This window comes from Salmo trutta, chromosome 33 (assembly GCF_901001165.1).
Source record: "Salmo trutta chromosome 33, fSalTru1.1, whole genome shotgun sequence".
Taxonomy (NCBI): Eukaryota; Metazoa; Chordata; class Actinopteri; order Salmoniformes; family Salmonidae; genus Salmo; species Salmo trutta.
In genome coordinates, this window is record NC_042989.1 from 11,681,377 (window position 1) to 11,696,045 (window position 14,669).

At 43.1% G+C, this 14,669-nt stretch overlaps 1 protein-coding gene across 1 annotated transcript in view; it reads right to left on the reverse strand.

The window, feature by feature from the left end:
* Positions 1-6,545: 6,545 nt before the first annotated feature.
* Positions 6,546-14,669, reverse strand: part of LOC115172391 (leucine-rich repeat and fibronectin type-III domain-containing protein 5) — a 50,560-nt gene continuing 42,436 nt past the window's right edge. Inside the window, exons 2-3 of the mRNA XM_029729799.1 lie at positions 13,133-14,540; positions 6,546-8,203 (exon numbers count right to left, since the gene is read on the reverse strand). Of these exons, the coding sequence (XP_029585659.1) occupies positions 7,210-8,203; positions 13,133-14,520 (2,382 nt within the window). The 5' untranslated portion in view covers positions 14,521-14,540 and the 3' untranslated portion in view covers positions 6,546-7,209. The remainder of the gene's footprint in view (positions 8,204-13,132; positions 14,541-14,669) is intronic.

Here is a 14,669-nt window from a genome sequence, read left to right on the forward strand (position 1 = left end):
TTATTTTCTATGGTAGAGTAGGTCAGGGCGTGACAGGGTTTTTTTCAATCTCTATGTTGTCAGGTTCTAGTTATGTATTTCTATGTTGGGGTTTGTTTGGGATGATCTCCAATTAGAGGCAGCTGGTCCTCGTTGTCTCTAATTGGAGATCATACTTAAGTAGGGTTTTTTTCCACCTGTGTTTGTGGGAGATTGTTTTTTGAGTAGTGTATGTTTCAACTCTGCATCACGGTTTGTTGTTTTGTTCTTTAGTTTATGTTTATGTATCGCATAGTTTCACAGTGTAAGTAAAATGTGGAACGACACACACGCTGCACTTTGGTCCGCTTCTCCTTACGACAGCCGTGACAGAATCTCCCACCACCAAAGGACCAAGCAGTGTGCCCAGGAGAAACAGGAATGGACTTGGGAGGAAATTCTGGACGGGAAAGGACCCTGGAGTCAGGCTGGGGAGTATCGCCGTCCGAAAGAGGAAATTGAGGCAGCTAAAGCGGAGCGGCGATATTACGAGGCACTATACCAACCACAAGGCAAGTGCGATAGGCAGCCCGGGGAGATTGGTAGAGTCAGGTTGGAGACCTGAGCCAACTCCCTGTGCTTACCGTGGGGAGCGAGTGACGAAGTAAGCACCGTGTTATGTGGTGATGCGCACAGTGTCGCCAGTGCGCATTTACAGGCCGGTGGGATCTGTGCCCGCACCCTGCATTTGTCGAGCTAGGTTGAGCATCCAGCCAGGACTGGTTGTGCCAGCTCTATGCCCGAGATCTCCAGTGCGCCTCCATGGCCCAGTATATCCTGTGCCTGCCCCACGTACACGGCCTCCAGTGAGTCTATTCAGCCTGGTACGCCCTGTGCCTGCTCCTTGCACTTGCCCTGAGGTGCGTGTTACCAGTCTGGCACCACCTGTGCCAGCCCCACGCATCAGGCCTCCAGTGCGCCTGCCCAGTTCGGGGTGTCCTGTTCCTGCTCCCCGCACTCGCTCTGAGGTGCGTGTTACTAGTCTGGCGCCACCTGTGCCAGTCCCACGCATCAGGCCTCCAGTGCGCCTGCCCAGTCCGGGGTGTCCCATTCCTGCTCCCCGCACTCGCCCTGAGGTGCGTGTTACTAGTCTGGCGCCACCTGTGCCAGCCCCACACATCAGGCCTCCAGTGCGCATTCCCAGTCCAGAGCTTCCGGCGACAGTTCCTGAGACGGCCCGCAGTCCGGACCCTCCGGCGACGGCCCGCAGTCCGGACCCTCCGGCGACGGCCCGCAGTCCGAACCCTCCGGCGACGCCCCGAACCGGAGCCGCCTCCTCTGTTGGAGGATCCGCGGGATGAGAAGGGTATGTGTATTGCACCAGAGCCACAATAGACAGTAGTTACCCACCCTACCCTCCCGTTTTTTGGGGTGGGTTGTTGTTGTTGTTTTGTTTAGGTGCAGTCGGAGTCCGCACCTTTGGGGGGGGGGTACTGTCACGTCCTGACCATAGAAAGATGTTATTTTCTATGGTAGAGTAGGTCAGGGCGTGACAGGTTTTCTTTTCTATGTTTTCTATCTCTATGTTGTCAGGTTCTAGTTTTGTATTTTTATGTTGGGGTTTTGTTTGGGATGATCTCCAATTAGAGGCAGCTGGTCCTCGTTGTCTCTAATTGGAGATCATACTTTAGTAGGGGGTTTTTCCACCTGGGTTTGTGGGAGATTGTTTTATGAGTAGTGTATGTTTCAACTCTGCGTCACGGTTTGTTTTGTTCTTTAGTTTATGTTTATGTATCGCATAGTTTCACAGTGTAAGTAAAATGTGGAACAGCACACACGCTGCAGTTTGGTCCGCTTCTCCTTACAACAACCGTGAGAGTTATGGAAATCTGCTTTTGTACTGCCTCCCTTGACAGGTTGAGATCCTTCACTACTTGACAACTATCGACTCATATCAAAATTGTCTATACTGTCTAAGGTACTGGAGACCTTAGTTAGTAGGCAGCTGATGGCCTACCTCAAAGAAAACAACATCTTAAATGGAACACAATCAGGTTTTAGGTCTGGCCACAGCACTGTTTCAGCAACATTTAAGTTTTTAAATGACATCCACTGTGCTCTTGACAAGAAGTTACATTCCGTGTCTGTCTTAATTGATTTGTCAAAGGCATTTGACACCGTGGACCATGCTGTGTTGGTGCAAAGGTTAAAATGTTGTGGAATTACTGGTCATGCTCTAGATTGGTTTATAAATTACCTATCAAATCTTACTCAATGTGTAAGGGCGGATGGTTGTAAATCTTAGTCCATAGAGGTGTGTTCAGGTGTTCCACAAGGTTCTATTTTGGGCCCACTGTTGTTTATTTTGTGTATCAACAACATTGGGGATCATATTGAAACAGCGGATGTTCATTTTTATTCAGATGATACTGTTCTTTATTCAAGTGCTTGTAGTTTATCATTAGCTTTTGAAAATGACCAAAGAGCATGTAACACCATACAACAGAATCTGTATGATTTGAAGCTGGTTCTGAATTCGGGTTAAACAAAATGAATGGGATTTTCAAATGCCAGGCATATTACTAATCATGTCATTGCTACATTGGATGGACATACAATAGAGCAGGCCAAAGTGTACAAATATTTGGGTGGATGACAAGCTGAGCTTCACTGTTCATGTGGAGAACTTGATAAGGAAGCTCAAGCTAAAAATAGTTTTTCATTACCGGCATAAGGCTTGTTTTTCTCTGGAGACCAGGAAGGAGCTGGTACGATGTACATTATTGGCGGCTTTAGATTTTAGTGATGTTATATATATGCAGGCCTAAACCACTACCCTGAGAGCAATTGATTCAGTATATCATGTGTCCCTCAGGTTCATTACCAATCAAAAATGTCAAACACATCATTGCGATCTGTACAGCAACATTGGCTGGTCAAATCAAATTTAATTGGTCACATACACGTGTTTAGCAGATGTTATTGCGGCTGTAGCGAAATGCTTGTGCTTCTAGCTTTGACAGTGCAGTAATATCTAACAAGTAATATCTAACAATTACACAACATATACCCAATACACACAAATCTAGTAAATGAATGGAATTAAGAATATAAAAAGGTCATCACTGGTTGTCATTGACCTTGCGTCGGCTTAAACACTGGTATATACTGATTTATACGACCATATTGGGTAAAATGCCACTTTCTCTGTTCCTTTTTAATCAGGTCAGTAAATAAATATAAATTACGGTCCTATTCTCATTTGCTTTTAACAGTACCTAGAATTAGAACAGGTCATGGTACAAATAGTTTTAGTTACTCAGCTCGATGGTCCTGGAATTCTCTTCTGAACATTTAAAAATTTGATTATCTAGTCACGTTGGTGGAGTTTAAACACTTGGTTGATGTAAACATCATAGAAGATTGTAATTGTCTTTAGGACAGCTGTTTTTTAGTTATGACATTTGTGTTTCTTTACATAATATGTCATTGTTGTACTGTATGTGTGTCTATTTGTTTGTTCAATGTTGTGTTAGTGTATGTAAGTTGTTTTGTCTGAAACTTTGTTCCCCCTGCTGTCATATCAACACTTATATTTACTATAACGCCATTATTGCTTTTGAGTTTCACTATTAATCAAGGCCACTTGGCTCTTATAATGATGTTTAGGGTACTGATGTTTTCGTCATTTGACCGTGTGTCTTGACCATGCGTCTTGGTGGTTGTGGTATTTGTTATGTATTATGTCCTTATAATATTAAGCTGTTACTGTGTTCCAAGACATACTGTATGCTTTCTGTTTCACAGTTGTAACAAAGTCACTCCACAAATAAAATTGATTGAACACTTGAAATGTTATGTTTTTAGTTTTTATAGTTTTTACATATAGCCTACAGTTACAATAACTAATGGAAATGCTATTGTTTTATTTAAAATAAAATAAAAAATAGGCCTTCATGAACACAACCAAATTATACTTTTTTCTATATCATATATGAGATGAATTAATTACACTTTTAGGGGGGTTTGTTGGGGGGTCTGTCGAGGCCCAGTGGTTCTAGTGACAATAGCTGTGATAGGAGAAAAGTGAAGACTGATCAACAACATTGTAGTTACTCCACAATACAAACCTCATTGACAGAGTGAAAAGAAGGAAGCCTGTACAAATAAAAATATTCCAAAACATGCATCCTGTTTGTAACAAGGCACTAATGTAATACTGCAAAATATGTGGCAAAGCAATTATATTTTTGTTCTGTATACAAAGTATTTTTTTCGGGCAAATCCAATACAACACATTACTAAGTACCACTCTCCATATTTTCAAGCACAGTGGTGGCTGCATCATGTTATGGGTATGCATGTAATCATGAAGGACTGTGGAGTTTAATTTTTTTAATGGAATGTAGCTAAGCACAGGCAAAGTCCAGGAGGAAAACCTTAGTTGAGTCTGCTTTCCTGGGAAATAAATTCACCGTTCAGCATGACAATAGCCTAAAACACAAGGCCAAATCTACACTGGAGTTGTTTATCAAGAAGTCTGAAAATGTTCTTGAGTAGCTGAGTTACAGATTTGACTTGAAAATCTATTTGAAAATTTTTATTTTGTATTTATCATTGATCCCCATTGGCTGCTGCAAAGGCAGCAGCTACTCTTCCTTGGGTCCAGCAAAATTAAGTCAGTTTATACAATAATTTTTTTTTACAATACATTCACAGATTGCACAACACACTGTGTGTCCTCAGGCCCCTACTCCTCCACTGCCACTGCCACATATATACAGTACTAAATCCATGTGTATGTGTGTGTGTAGTGCGTATGTTATTGTGTGTGTGTGTATGCATGTGTCTGTGCCTATGTTTGTGTTGATTCACAGTCCCCGCTGTTCCATAAGGTATTTTTTTATCTGTTTTTAAATCTAATTTTACTGCATCAGTTACTTGATGTGGAATAGAGTTCCATGTAGTCTTGGCTCTATGTAGTACTGTGCGCCTCCCATAGACTGTTCTGGATTTGGGGACTGTGAAGAGACCTGAAAATTGTTGTCTAGCAATGATCAACAACCAATTTGACAGAGCTTGAAGAATTTTGAAAAGAATAATGGGCAAATGTTGCACTATTCAGGTGTGGAAAGCTATTGGAGACTTACCCAGCAAAACGCACAGCTGAAATCACTGCCAAAGGTGCTTCTACAAAGTATTGACTAAGGGGTGTGACTACGTATGTATAAATTAGATATTTCTGTATTTCATTTTCAATAAATTTGTCAATATGGAATATTGTGTGTAAATCGATGTGAAAAAAAAACATTTAATTAATTTTGAATTCAGGCTGTAACACAACTAAATGTAGAACAAGTCAAGAGATATGAATACTTTCTGAAGACAGTATCTGTTGTTTTTCCCATATATTATCACCTCACTTCTGTGTACCTGCAGACATTTATAGGCATGGTTTGCAATTGCATTACATAGCTATAGCGCAGTAGAATGAAATGTTTAAAGATTTAGCAAAATATTTACCCAGAGTTCCCTCACCTTTCAAGTCTTTGAGTCAACATACACTACTGCTTTGATGTAAGAAAGAGAAGACCAATGCAGAAAACTTAGTGAATTGAGACACATGGGAGCATATAAGAAACCTGACATTATACTCATCCCAGCAGGCAAATCTGGTTGAAATGAAATAATTAAAACAAATCGATTATTATATAGTTGTAATGACTTCATTTCATCAAGTATTCATTCAACAACACCAATAAGTATGACATAGGTAACATGCAATGTATGTATAATGTTGAGTGTGCAATGTGCACACAATTATTTTGTATACAGCAGTGCTGTGTCTAAGACAATTTCCCCTCGGGATATTAAAGTGATTTCTATTCATCCTATCCTATGTCACTGAGCACATTATGAGTTCAGTAGCATTGTGCATCAGGCCCAAGCTCAGGTATCTGGGTTTCGTGTGGAATAATCTATTAACCCCTTCCTGAATTGTACTAAAACATGTAAATCCTTTTTCTACTGTATCTGGCATCAGATTGATTAAAATCTCCTGAGGTGGAGTCCTGAGAAACATCAAACCTGCACGTCAGTTTCCATGCTACATGAATGTAAGCGTTATCTAATAAAAAGGATTGGCTACTGAAACATTGACTTGAGTCCCCATACATCAGTAGTTATTTTCTATCAGCCTTCATAAATTCATTTGAAATAATGTGCCAGTAAATAAGCATGCCTACTGTAGTATCATGTTGCAATAAGTGCAATTTTCTTATCTTGGTATAGATAACTCCATATGGATTCTGTTAGTGTTTCACCTAATGGTGGGTCCCGTCTGAACTGTTTAGGGCTGTGGCTAAAGACTACAGATAGAGTCTTAAAACATTTGCTTGGTTTATCTGGTAGGTCAGAGGAACATTTTGACAAGCTTTGGGAACACCAAAAAGTTGGGGGACCACCGGGTTAGGTTACATTGAACAGTATTGAATTGTGTAGGTATGGTAGGGCTTGTCTGAAAATATACCTGTCTGGGATGAAGAGATTACAAATGTATTTACCAACGCAAAACCAACAAAACATACTTGTTTCATTTTTATTTTATTTTACACAACATAACACAGCAGATGTTGTTTCTCTGTACAGGGCTTTTTTGTGCCTTAAAACAAAGGCAATATCAATGTCACTGAAAAGAAAGCTTGAATTGTTCTTTAAAAAATATCAATTTATTAAGAGGTCCAGTAACAAGTCTTTGATAGTTGTTTTTTGTGTTGTCTCTATATGCAGGTAATTATTTCCCTGTAATAGAAAGGCTTTTTGTGAAATCTCTCATGTTCCTCTCGATCCCAAATCCCCTGTCAAGGACAACTGAAATCCTATTGGTGCTCCTTGCAAGAGGAAAACTGTAATGCAGAGGAAGGCACCAATGCTTTTCTCTTGCCACAACGACAACACTGGGTGTATGTACTGTATAACTGGATGGGTGTGTTGGATTTATTTTTCAATTTTTTTTGTATGGGTATGAAAACACTGCATGGACTGCCGAGCACTGGGCTCCGAGCTGCTGGAGATTCTCCACATCAGAGGAGAACAGTGATGAAATTCTGATTACTACAAGGCAAGCATCCGTTTTACTATTGGTTTTAGAAAAAGAAAAGTAAACTGAAACGCAAAAGAAATCTAAAGAATCAAAAACAGATGTCCCCACACACACACATTCAATCACACACATACATACAAACAGAACAGTCACACAGTACTTTCTAGAATCCACTCTGAACTGGAAAAGGTGGCCTTGCCACTGTCTATATTTTCCTGTTGAAGTAGCATCCCATTCATGGACATACTCCGCTTAGACCACATATTCCCAAGTTTTGTTACCCCAATGTAGCAGTGGGGCTTGGACGAGTCCTCGTTTAGAGAGTACCTACGTTTGGCCTTCACCCCTTCCACCGGTAAGGTCAGGTACTTGGAGGATGGTCTGGGGTGTGCGCGTCTTAATATGGGCGTGTCCTTGATGCGTGAGTAGGGTAGGGGGGAGTGGAATACCGGGGCGGGGGGATGCTGCAGAGCCGTGGAGTTGTTGCGGTTGGTGTTCTGGGTCTCAGCATTGGGGAGGGCCTCTATCTTGGGCTCAGGTGTGACAGAAGCAGTAGTGGAGGGCTTTGGCGCAGGCTTGCGCTTTGGCTTCAGTGACCCTGAGGAGCCAGGCGTGTTCCAGCTCTGGCTCACCAGAGAAGTAGCAGTGGAGCAGTCTGGGAGAGAGGTCTCAGACGAGTCCGTCAGCGTGTCTGGCGCGTGCCCAGCGGCCTTTATAGACCCTCCGCCCCCTCCCTCTGACCCCGACCCTCCCACGGCCTGTTTGGACACAGAGGGATTGACGGTGCACCCCTGAGACTGCGCCCCATTGGTCTGGGAGTGGACGTTGGTGACCAGTGTGCCTTTGCCCGAGTCACTGATGTTGCAGACCTTATAGCGGATCATGAGGATGATGATAAAGACGAGGACGGAGGCCACGATGATGCCGCCGATGATGATGATCATGGTGCCTCCCAGGAACTGGGACTGCATGAAGTGACAGCGCAGGTACTCAGACTCGGTGGTGAACTGGATGCAGCCCACCACACGGGTGGCGGTGAGGGAAGTGATACCATCATCGTATATGGCCAGAACACACAGGTCATACGACGTTCCAGCAGCCAGGTTATTGACTAGGAAGTTTTTGCTCGTGGGGGGAATCATTCTGAGAGGAGAGAAGGACAAAGGAAAGATATCAATGTGGATTCAAATAAAAGTTGTTATAAGGACAGCTCATGTCATTCATGCATGATATTTTCTTACCAATTGTTCCAAATGTGCTTCTGCTGTTGAGAAGCATTTTCCTATATTCTTAAATCAATCCTAGTTGCTGTATTTAAAAAAATATTGTTTAACATATCATTATCCCAAAATGACAATGCTGTGTTTCATTAATCAAAAGGAATCTATTTTTGGAGAGTAATGAATCCTAAAATATTCAAAGGCAACATAAACAAGTAACAACGTCAACATGTTATACCGTGTGTGTGTGCTATATTCCTGTATAACATTAGACAGCATACATTGACTGGGTGAATGCTAATGTCATTCATACTTCTGAACATCGTTTGGCCTCTAATGTACATGGTACTTGCCTACAGAGCAGAAAGAGGAAGTGCCTTTCCCTACCTTCAGGCTATGCTCAAACCCAACACCTCAACCCGAATACCCCGTTCTGCCACCTCTGCTTTCTTGGCCCTCCCACGCCTACGGGAGGGAAGCTCCCACTCAGCCCAGTCAAAGCACTTCTCTGTCATGGTCACCCCAATGGTGACCCGGAAGCTGGTACAGCAGAGTCCCTGCCCATCTCCCGAAAACATCTGAAACCCTACCTCTTCAAAGAGTACACTATATGACCAAAAGTATGTGGACACATGCTCTTTGATCATCTCATTCCAAATTCATTGGCATTAATATGGAGTTGGTCCCACCTTTACTGCTATATTAGCCTCCACTCTTCTGGGAAGGCTTTCCACTAGATATTGGAACATTGCTGCAGGGACTTGCTTCCATTCAGCCACAAGAGCATTAGTGAGGTCAGGCACTGATGTTGGGTGATTAGGCCTGGCTCGCAGTCAGCGTTCCAATTTATCCCAAAGTTGTTCGATGGAGTTGAAGTCAGGGCTCTGTGCAGGCCAGTCAAGTTCTTCCACACCAATCTCAACAAACCATTTCTATATGGACCTTGCTTTGTGCACCGGGGCGTTGTCAAACTGTTGCCACAAAGTTGGAAGCACAGAATCGTCTACAATGTCACTGTATACTGTTGTGTTAAGATTTCCCTTCACTGGAACTATGAGGCCTAGCCCGAACCATGAAAAACAGCCCCAGACCATTATTCCTCCTCCAAACTTTAAAGTTGGCACTATGCATTGGGGCAGGTAGCGTTCTCCTGGCATCCGCCAAATCCAGATTAATCCGCCAGACTGCCAGATGGTTAAGCGTGATTCATCACTCCAGACAACGCATTTCCACTGCTGCTGAGTCCAATGGCAGCAAGCTTTACACCACTCCAGCCGACACTTGGTATTGCGTATGGTGATGTTAGGTTTGTGTCTGGCTGCTCGGCCACGGAAACTAATTTCATGATCTCCTGACGAACAGATGTTGTGCTGACGTTGCTTCCAGAGGCAGTTTGGAACACAGTAGTGAGTGTTGTAACTGAAGACAGACGTTTTTTTCGCGCTACGCGCTTCTGCACTCGATGTTCCCATACTGTGAGCTTGTGTGGCCTACCACTTCGGGGCCGAGCCGTTGTTACTCCTAGATTTTTCCACTTCACAATAACAACACTTACAGTTGACCGGGGCAGCTCTAGCAGGGCATACATTTGATGAACTGACTGGTTGGAAAGGTGGCATTCTATGACGGTGCCATGTTGAAAGTCACTGAGCTCTTCAGTAAGGCCATTCGATTGCCAATGTCTGTCTATGGAGATTGCATGGCTGCGTGCACTGTTATACCTCAGTCAGCAACAGGTGTGGCTGAAATAGCCAAATCCACTCATTTGAAGGGGTGAATACCAGTAACTACTGTATCCTTTTTCTTTGTTAATTATGATTTTGCTACACTCAAACCCATATGGAACTGATTGCATTGCCAAAGCAATGAAATTAATTGAATCATATCATGCAGAAAACTTAGACCATAGCAGACACTGATTATACAAAACGTTAAGAACACCTGCTCTTTCCATGACATAGACTGAACAAGGTGAATCCAGGTGAAAGCTATGATCCCTTATTGATGTCACTTATTAAATCCACTTCAATCAGTGTAGATGATGGGGAGGAGACAGGTTAAATAAGGATTTTCAAGCTTTGAGACAATTGAGACATGGATTGTGTATGTGTGCCATTCAGAGGGTGAATGGGCAAGACAAAATATTTAAGTGCCTTTGAATGGGGTATCGTAGTAGGTGCCAGGCGCACAGGTTTGTGTCAAGAACTGCAACGCTGCTGGGTTTTTCATGCTCAACAGTTTCCTGTGTGTATCAAGATTGATCCACCACCCAAAGGACATCAAGACAACTTGACAAAACTGTGGGAAGCATTGGAGTCAACATGGGCCAACATTCCTTTCGAAAGCTCTCGATACATTGTAGAGCCCATGCCCTGACGAATTTAGTTTGTTCTGAGGGCAAAAGGGGAATGGGGGTATATATTAGGAATGCGTTCTTAATGTTTGGTAAATACTGTGTACATTGTCAAGAAAATTACTGCGTTAAACTCTTAAAATGTAAAAGATAAAAACAACAGCCCCCAAAAAGTAAACAACACTTCCACTGATGTATTTACCATTAACATGTACTGAGCCTGAGGGTCTCAGACCAAGATAACTTCATGTAGGGTGACTTCACGTGGAGGTTGACCTCCCTGACATTCACCAACAGCCAATGGTAAAGTGCCCTACTAATAGTTTTGAAAGCCATGTCACTGTGGAAAATAGCACAGCACAGCACAGTCATCGAAAATCCATCCCGCCATGTCATCAAAAATCGAATGGAATATCTGTATTATTTTAGTTTGAATCCATTTACAATCATGTGAGAGACAGTCAACAATATTGTTATGTTAGCCTGAGTGTGTTTATTTGATATGCAGTACAATGGAAATTGGAACCATATCATTTGAATAAAGTGGTTTATTTTATACCTTAAGCAGATCTGAGTCAGATATTACCTGTTCCACGGGGCCTTTTTCTGGCTAAAATTGCACGAGTTGGAGTGCTTTAAAAGAGGCTCATTCTCCTGATTTGTTTGCACATACAACTTGTCAGACAATTTGTTTGATGCCCAGATTTTTTTATCACATCCTCATTGAGTAATGAATAACGTTGAAAGGGAAATTAATGTGTGCAGGTGAAACAACAATGGAGAACATTACAATAAAACCAAAAAGGCCTGTGCTTGTAGGATATATTGACAGGAGATATGCTATTCAAAAGGTCAAGGTACTCCAGAGACCTATGGTGATCCTCAATATCAACACAGGTCTTGTAATAGGGAATAATGTGGCTTTGTAGATGTGTGAAGCTTTTAAAACACAATTTTTTATTGGAGCGCCAGCAGCATATTGACCTGCATCCCACTGCTGGCTTACCTCTGAAGCTAAGCAGGGTTGGTACTGGTTGAACCCTGGATGGGAAACCAGATTCTGCTGTAAATTGTGTTGGAGGGCCAATAGGAGGCACTTTTCCCTCTGTTCTAAAAAAATATCCCAATGCCCCAGGGCAGTGATTGGGAACATTGCTCTGTTTAGGGTGCTGTCTTTTCTGACTCTCTGTGGTCACTAAAGATTTCATGCCACTTATTGTAAGAGTAGGGGTGTTAACCTCGGTGGCCTGACTAAATTCCTCATCTGGCCCTCATACCATCATGGCCACCTAATCATTCTCAGCTTCCAATTGGCTCATTCATCCACCCTCTTCTCCAGTGTAACTATTCCCCAGGTCATTGCTGTAAATGATAGTGTTCTCAGTCAATTTACCTGTTAAAATAAGGGTAAACAATGTATTGTAATACTGTTCAGATTAAGCAATGCACAATCTGAAGATAAAATGATGTTAGAAACTCCTTTAAAAGAAGCCTGGTGTTCACCACTCTCTACTCTCTGAGGATAGATGCTGCTGACAGCCATTACACACATTACATATTCCTCTGATAAGGGATTGATTTCCATTCATGCCTATACAAGCAAGTAAAGGTTGATCCTTCTCTATTAGATCAACACAAAAAAGTGACAGATGTATAGTATTTGTTAATGAACCGAAGACCGTTTGCTCCTGCCCATTGGAGTTACAGCTAATTGTTTGTTATTGAGACCGAATCAATTTGTGTCCATTACAGTGCCAGTTAATTGTAGTTCAGACTGAATTAGTTTGTGTTGAACTGACTAAAACGGGCCATTTCACTGACGACCTCGTTGAAATCTAATAACCTCCTATTCACATCACAGAGAATACATGGCAGTTGTGTTCATCTCTGCTGCTTCACAATGCAGAGTTCAGCTCATCTTAATCAATATGAGATCATGATCCCTCTATCACACGGCCCGTGTGCATTTGGGGGTTTTGCTTTGCGGGGGTTTTACTAATAAGTTTTCAAGGATTACAGATTATCTAAAAAAAAACAAATGTAATAAAATTGGGATTTTATATAAATTATCTTTTTGTTTTTGTAATTCCACTCCCATTTATATATTTATTTAGTTGTTGTTTTTGTAAAACGCTTCACAATTAAGAATCAGCTACTAGCTAAACAGCTTTAAAATCTCATATCGTGGCTACTGTAATTGCTTAGCAATTGAAACTTGTTTTGGTTGTTTAGTTTATTGCCTTGCTTAGTTAGGATGGTCGCCATCATTGATTTTACAAACAAGTGGTTGAAAGCCTATAAAACATACTTTTGTGTTTGCATAGTGTGTGAACGTGATTGAGATGAATCTACATCGAAAACATCGAAAACATCTCTGAACCTAAACTATAAGTGCACTTGATGATTGAAATTAAATCCATTAGGGCCATTACGCATTTCACCACACATTTCATACACAAATCATACACAAATAATTTGAGGGGATTGAATGGAACCTACCTGTAAACAAGAGAGTCATCATAACTGCCATTGTACTGAATCTGGAACATGCGGATCCCAGGTATATTCCTCTGGAAGTTGAACTTGATGAGTGCCGTGGAGGATGTGGCCTCAGCGATGACTACTCTCTTATCCGGACTAGTTTTGGTGTCTCCAGTGTGGTTGCTGCCATTTGCTCCAGCCCTGGTGGACGTGGAGATGTCTGAGGAGCCAGGGTCAGGCTCCTGGATGTTGTTGGTGCTGTTGGAGATGTGTGGGAGTTTGATAATCAGCAGCTCAACAGTCTGATGTGCCTCACCCGCCGGGTTGGACGAGATGCAGGTGAAGGATCCTGTGTCCTTCACAGTGCTGATCAAAATGTCCAGGGTGCCATTGGTGTAGACCAACGTCCGGGAGGAGTTCGACACCAGCTTCCCCTCTGGAGAGATCCAGTGTATGGCAGGCTCAGGGTCCCCCCTGGCCTTGCACCTCAGGGCCACCCTCTGGCCCTCCAGCACCCTCATCTCGTGGGAGTACCGGGTGATGAGAGGAGGTTCACACAGGAACTCCTCCTCCGGGATGGACCAGAAATAGCGTCCAGAGAGATGTTGCGGCGATGCGCATGTCTCCAGATCATCCTCTCGACTCAGGCGCCTCAACCACAGCAGCTCACAGTTGCAGTGCAGAGGGTTCCCGCCAAAGCTCAGTGCGAACGAGGAAGGGTTCATGATCCCAGACGTGGCCAAAACCTGGGCCCGCTGGAACAGAGGATCTGGAGGAAGCTTCTGTAGCTTATTTGAGGTTACGTCCAAGCGGTTGAGTTTTTGGAGAAGAGAAAAGGTCTCCTCAGGAATGTAGTCGATCATGTTGTGGTCCAGGCTGAGGGTGTGGAGGCTCGTCATCCTCTGGATAGCCTCCCAGGGGATGGACTCCAAGTTGTTGTAGGACAGGTCGAGCTCCTCCAGGGCCAGCAGGTCGTTGAAAGCCCCCAGGTGGATCAACATCAGCTGGTTGTTGTTGAGGATCAGGTGGTGCAGCTTGGACATGCCGCTAAAGGTGTCGTTGGATATCCGGGTCAGACGGTTGCTGTTTACATGCAAGGCGCGGAGGTTCTCCAGGTCAGCAAACGCGTGTGGCGTGATGAAGCTAATGGTATTCCTTGACAGGGTAAGGTCCTGCAACCTGGTCATGTTGGCAAAGTCTTTCCTCTTGATGCTGGTGACGAAGTTGTCTGCCAGCCGTAGCTCCACGGTGTGCCTGTCAATGTTCGGGGGGACAAAGAGGAGACCTTTTTTGGCACAGAGGGTTGCAAGGTTGGGAGATAGTATTTGACAGACACAGCGCTTAGGACAGATCTGGGCCTTCACTGCCATTCCAATAACCAACAGACAGACCAGCAGTTTTTCCATTGTAAGTCAGGTTCAAACACCTGCAACATAAGACAGAGAGAAGAGATAATTAATAATTTGAACTGGATCATGACATTCACCACCAGAAATTACACCAGCAGTGACACTAACATCTTGAGTAAAGATGCTCTGAGTTAAATTCCACCCCA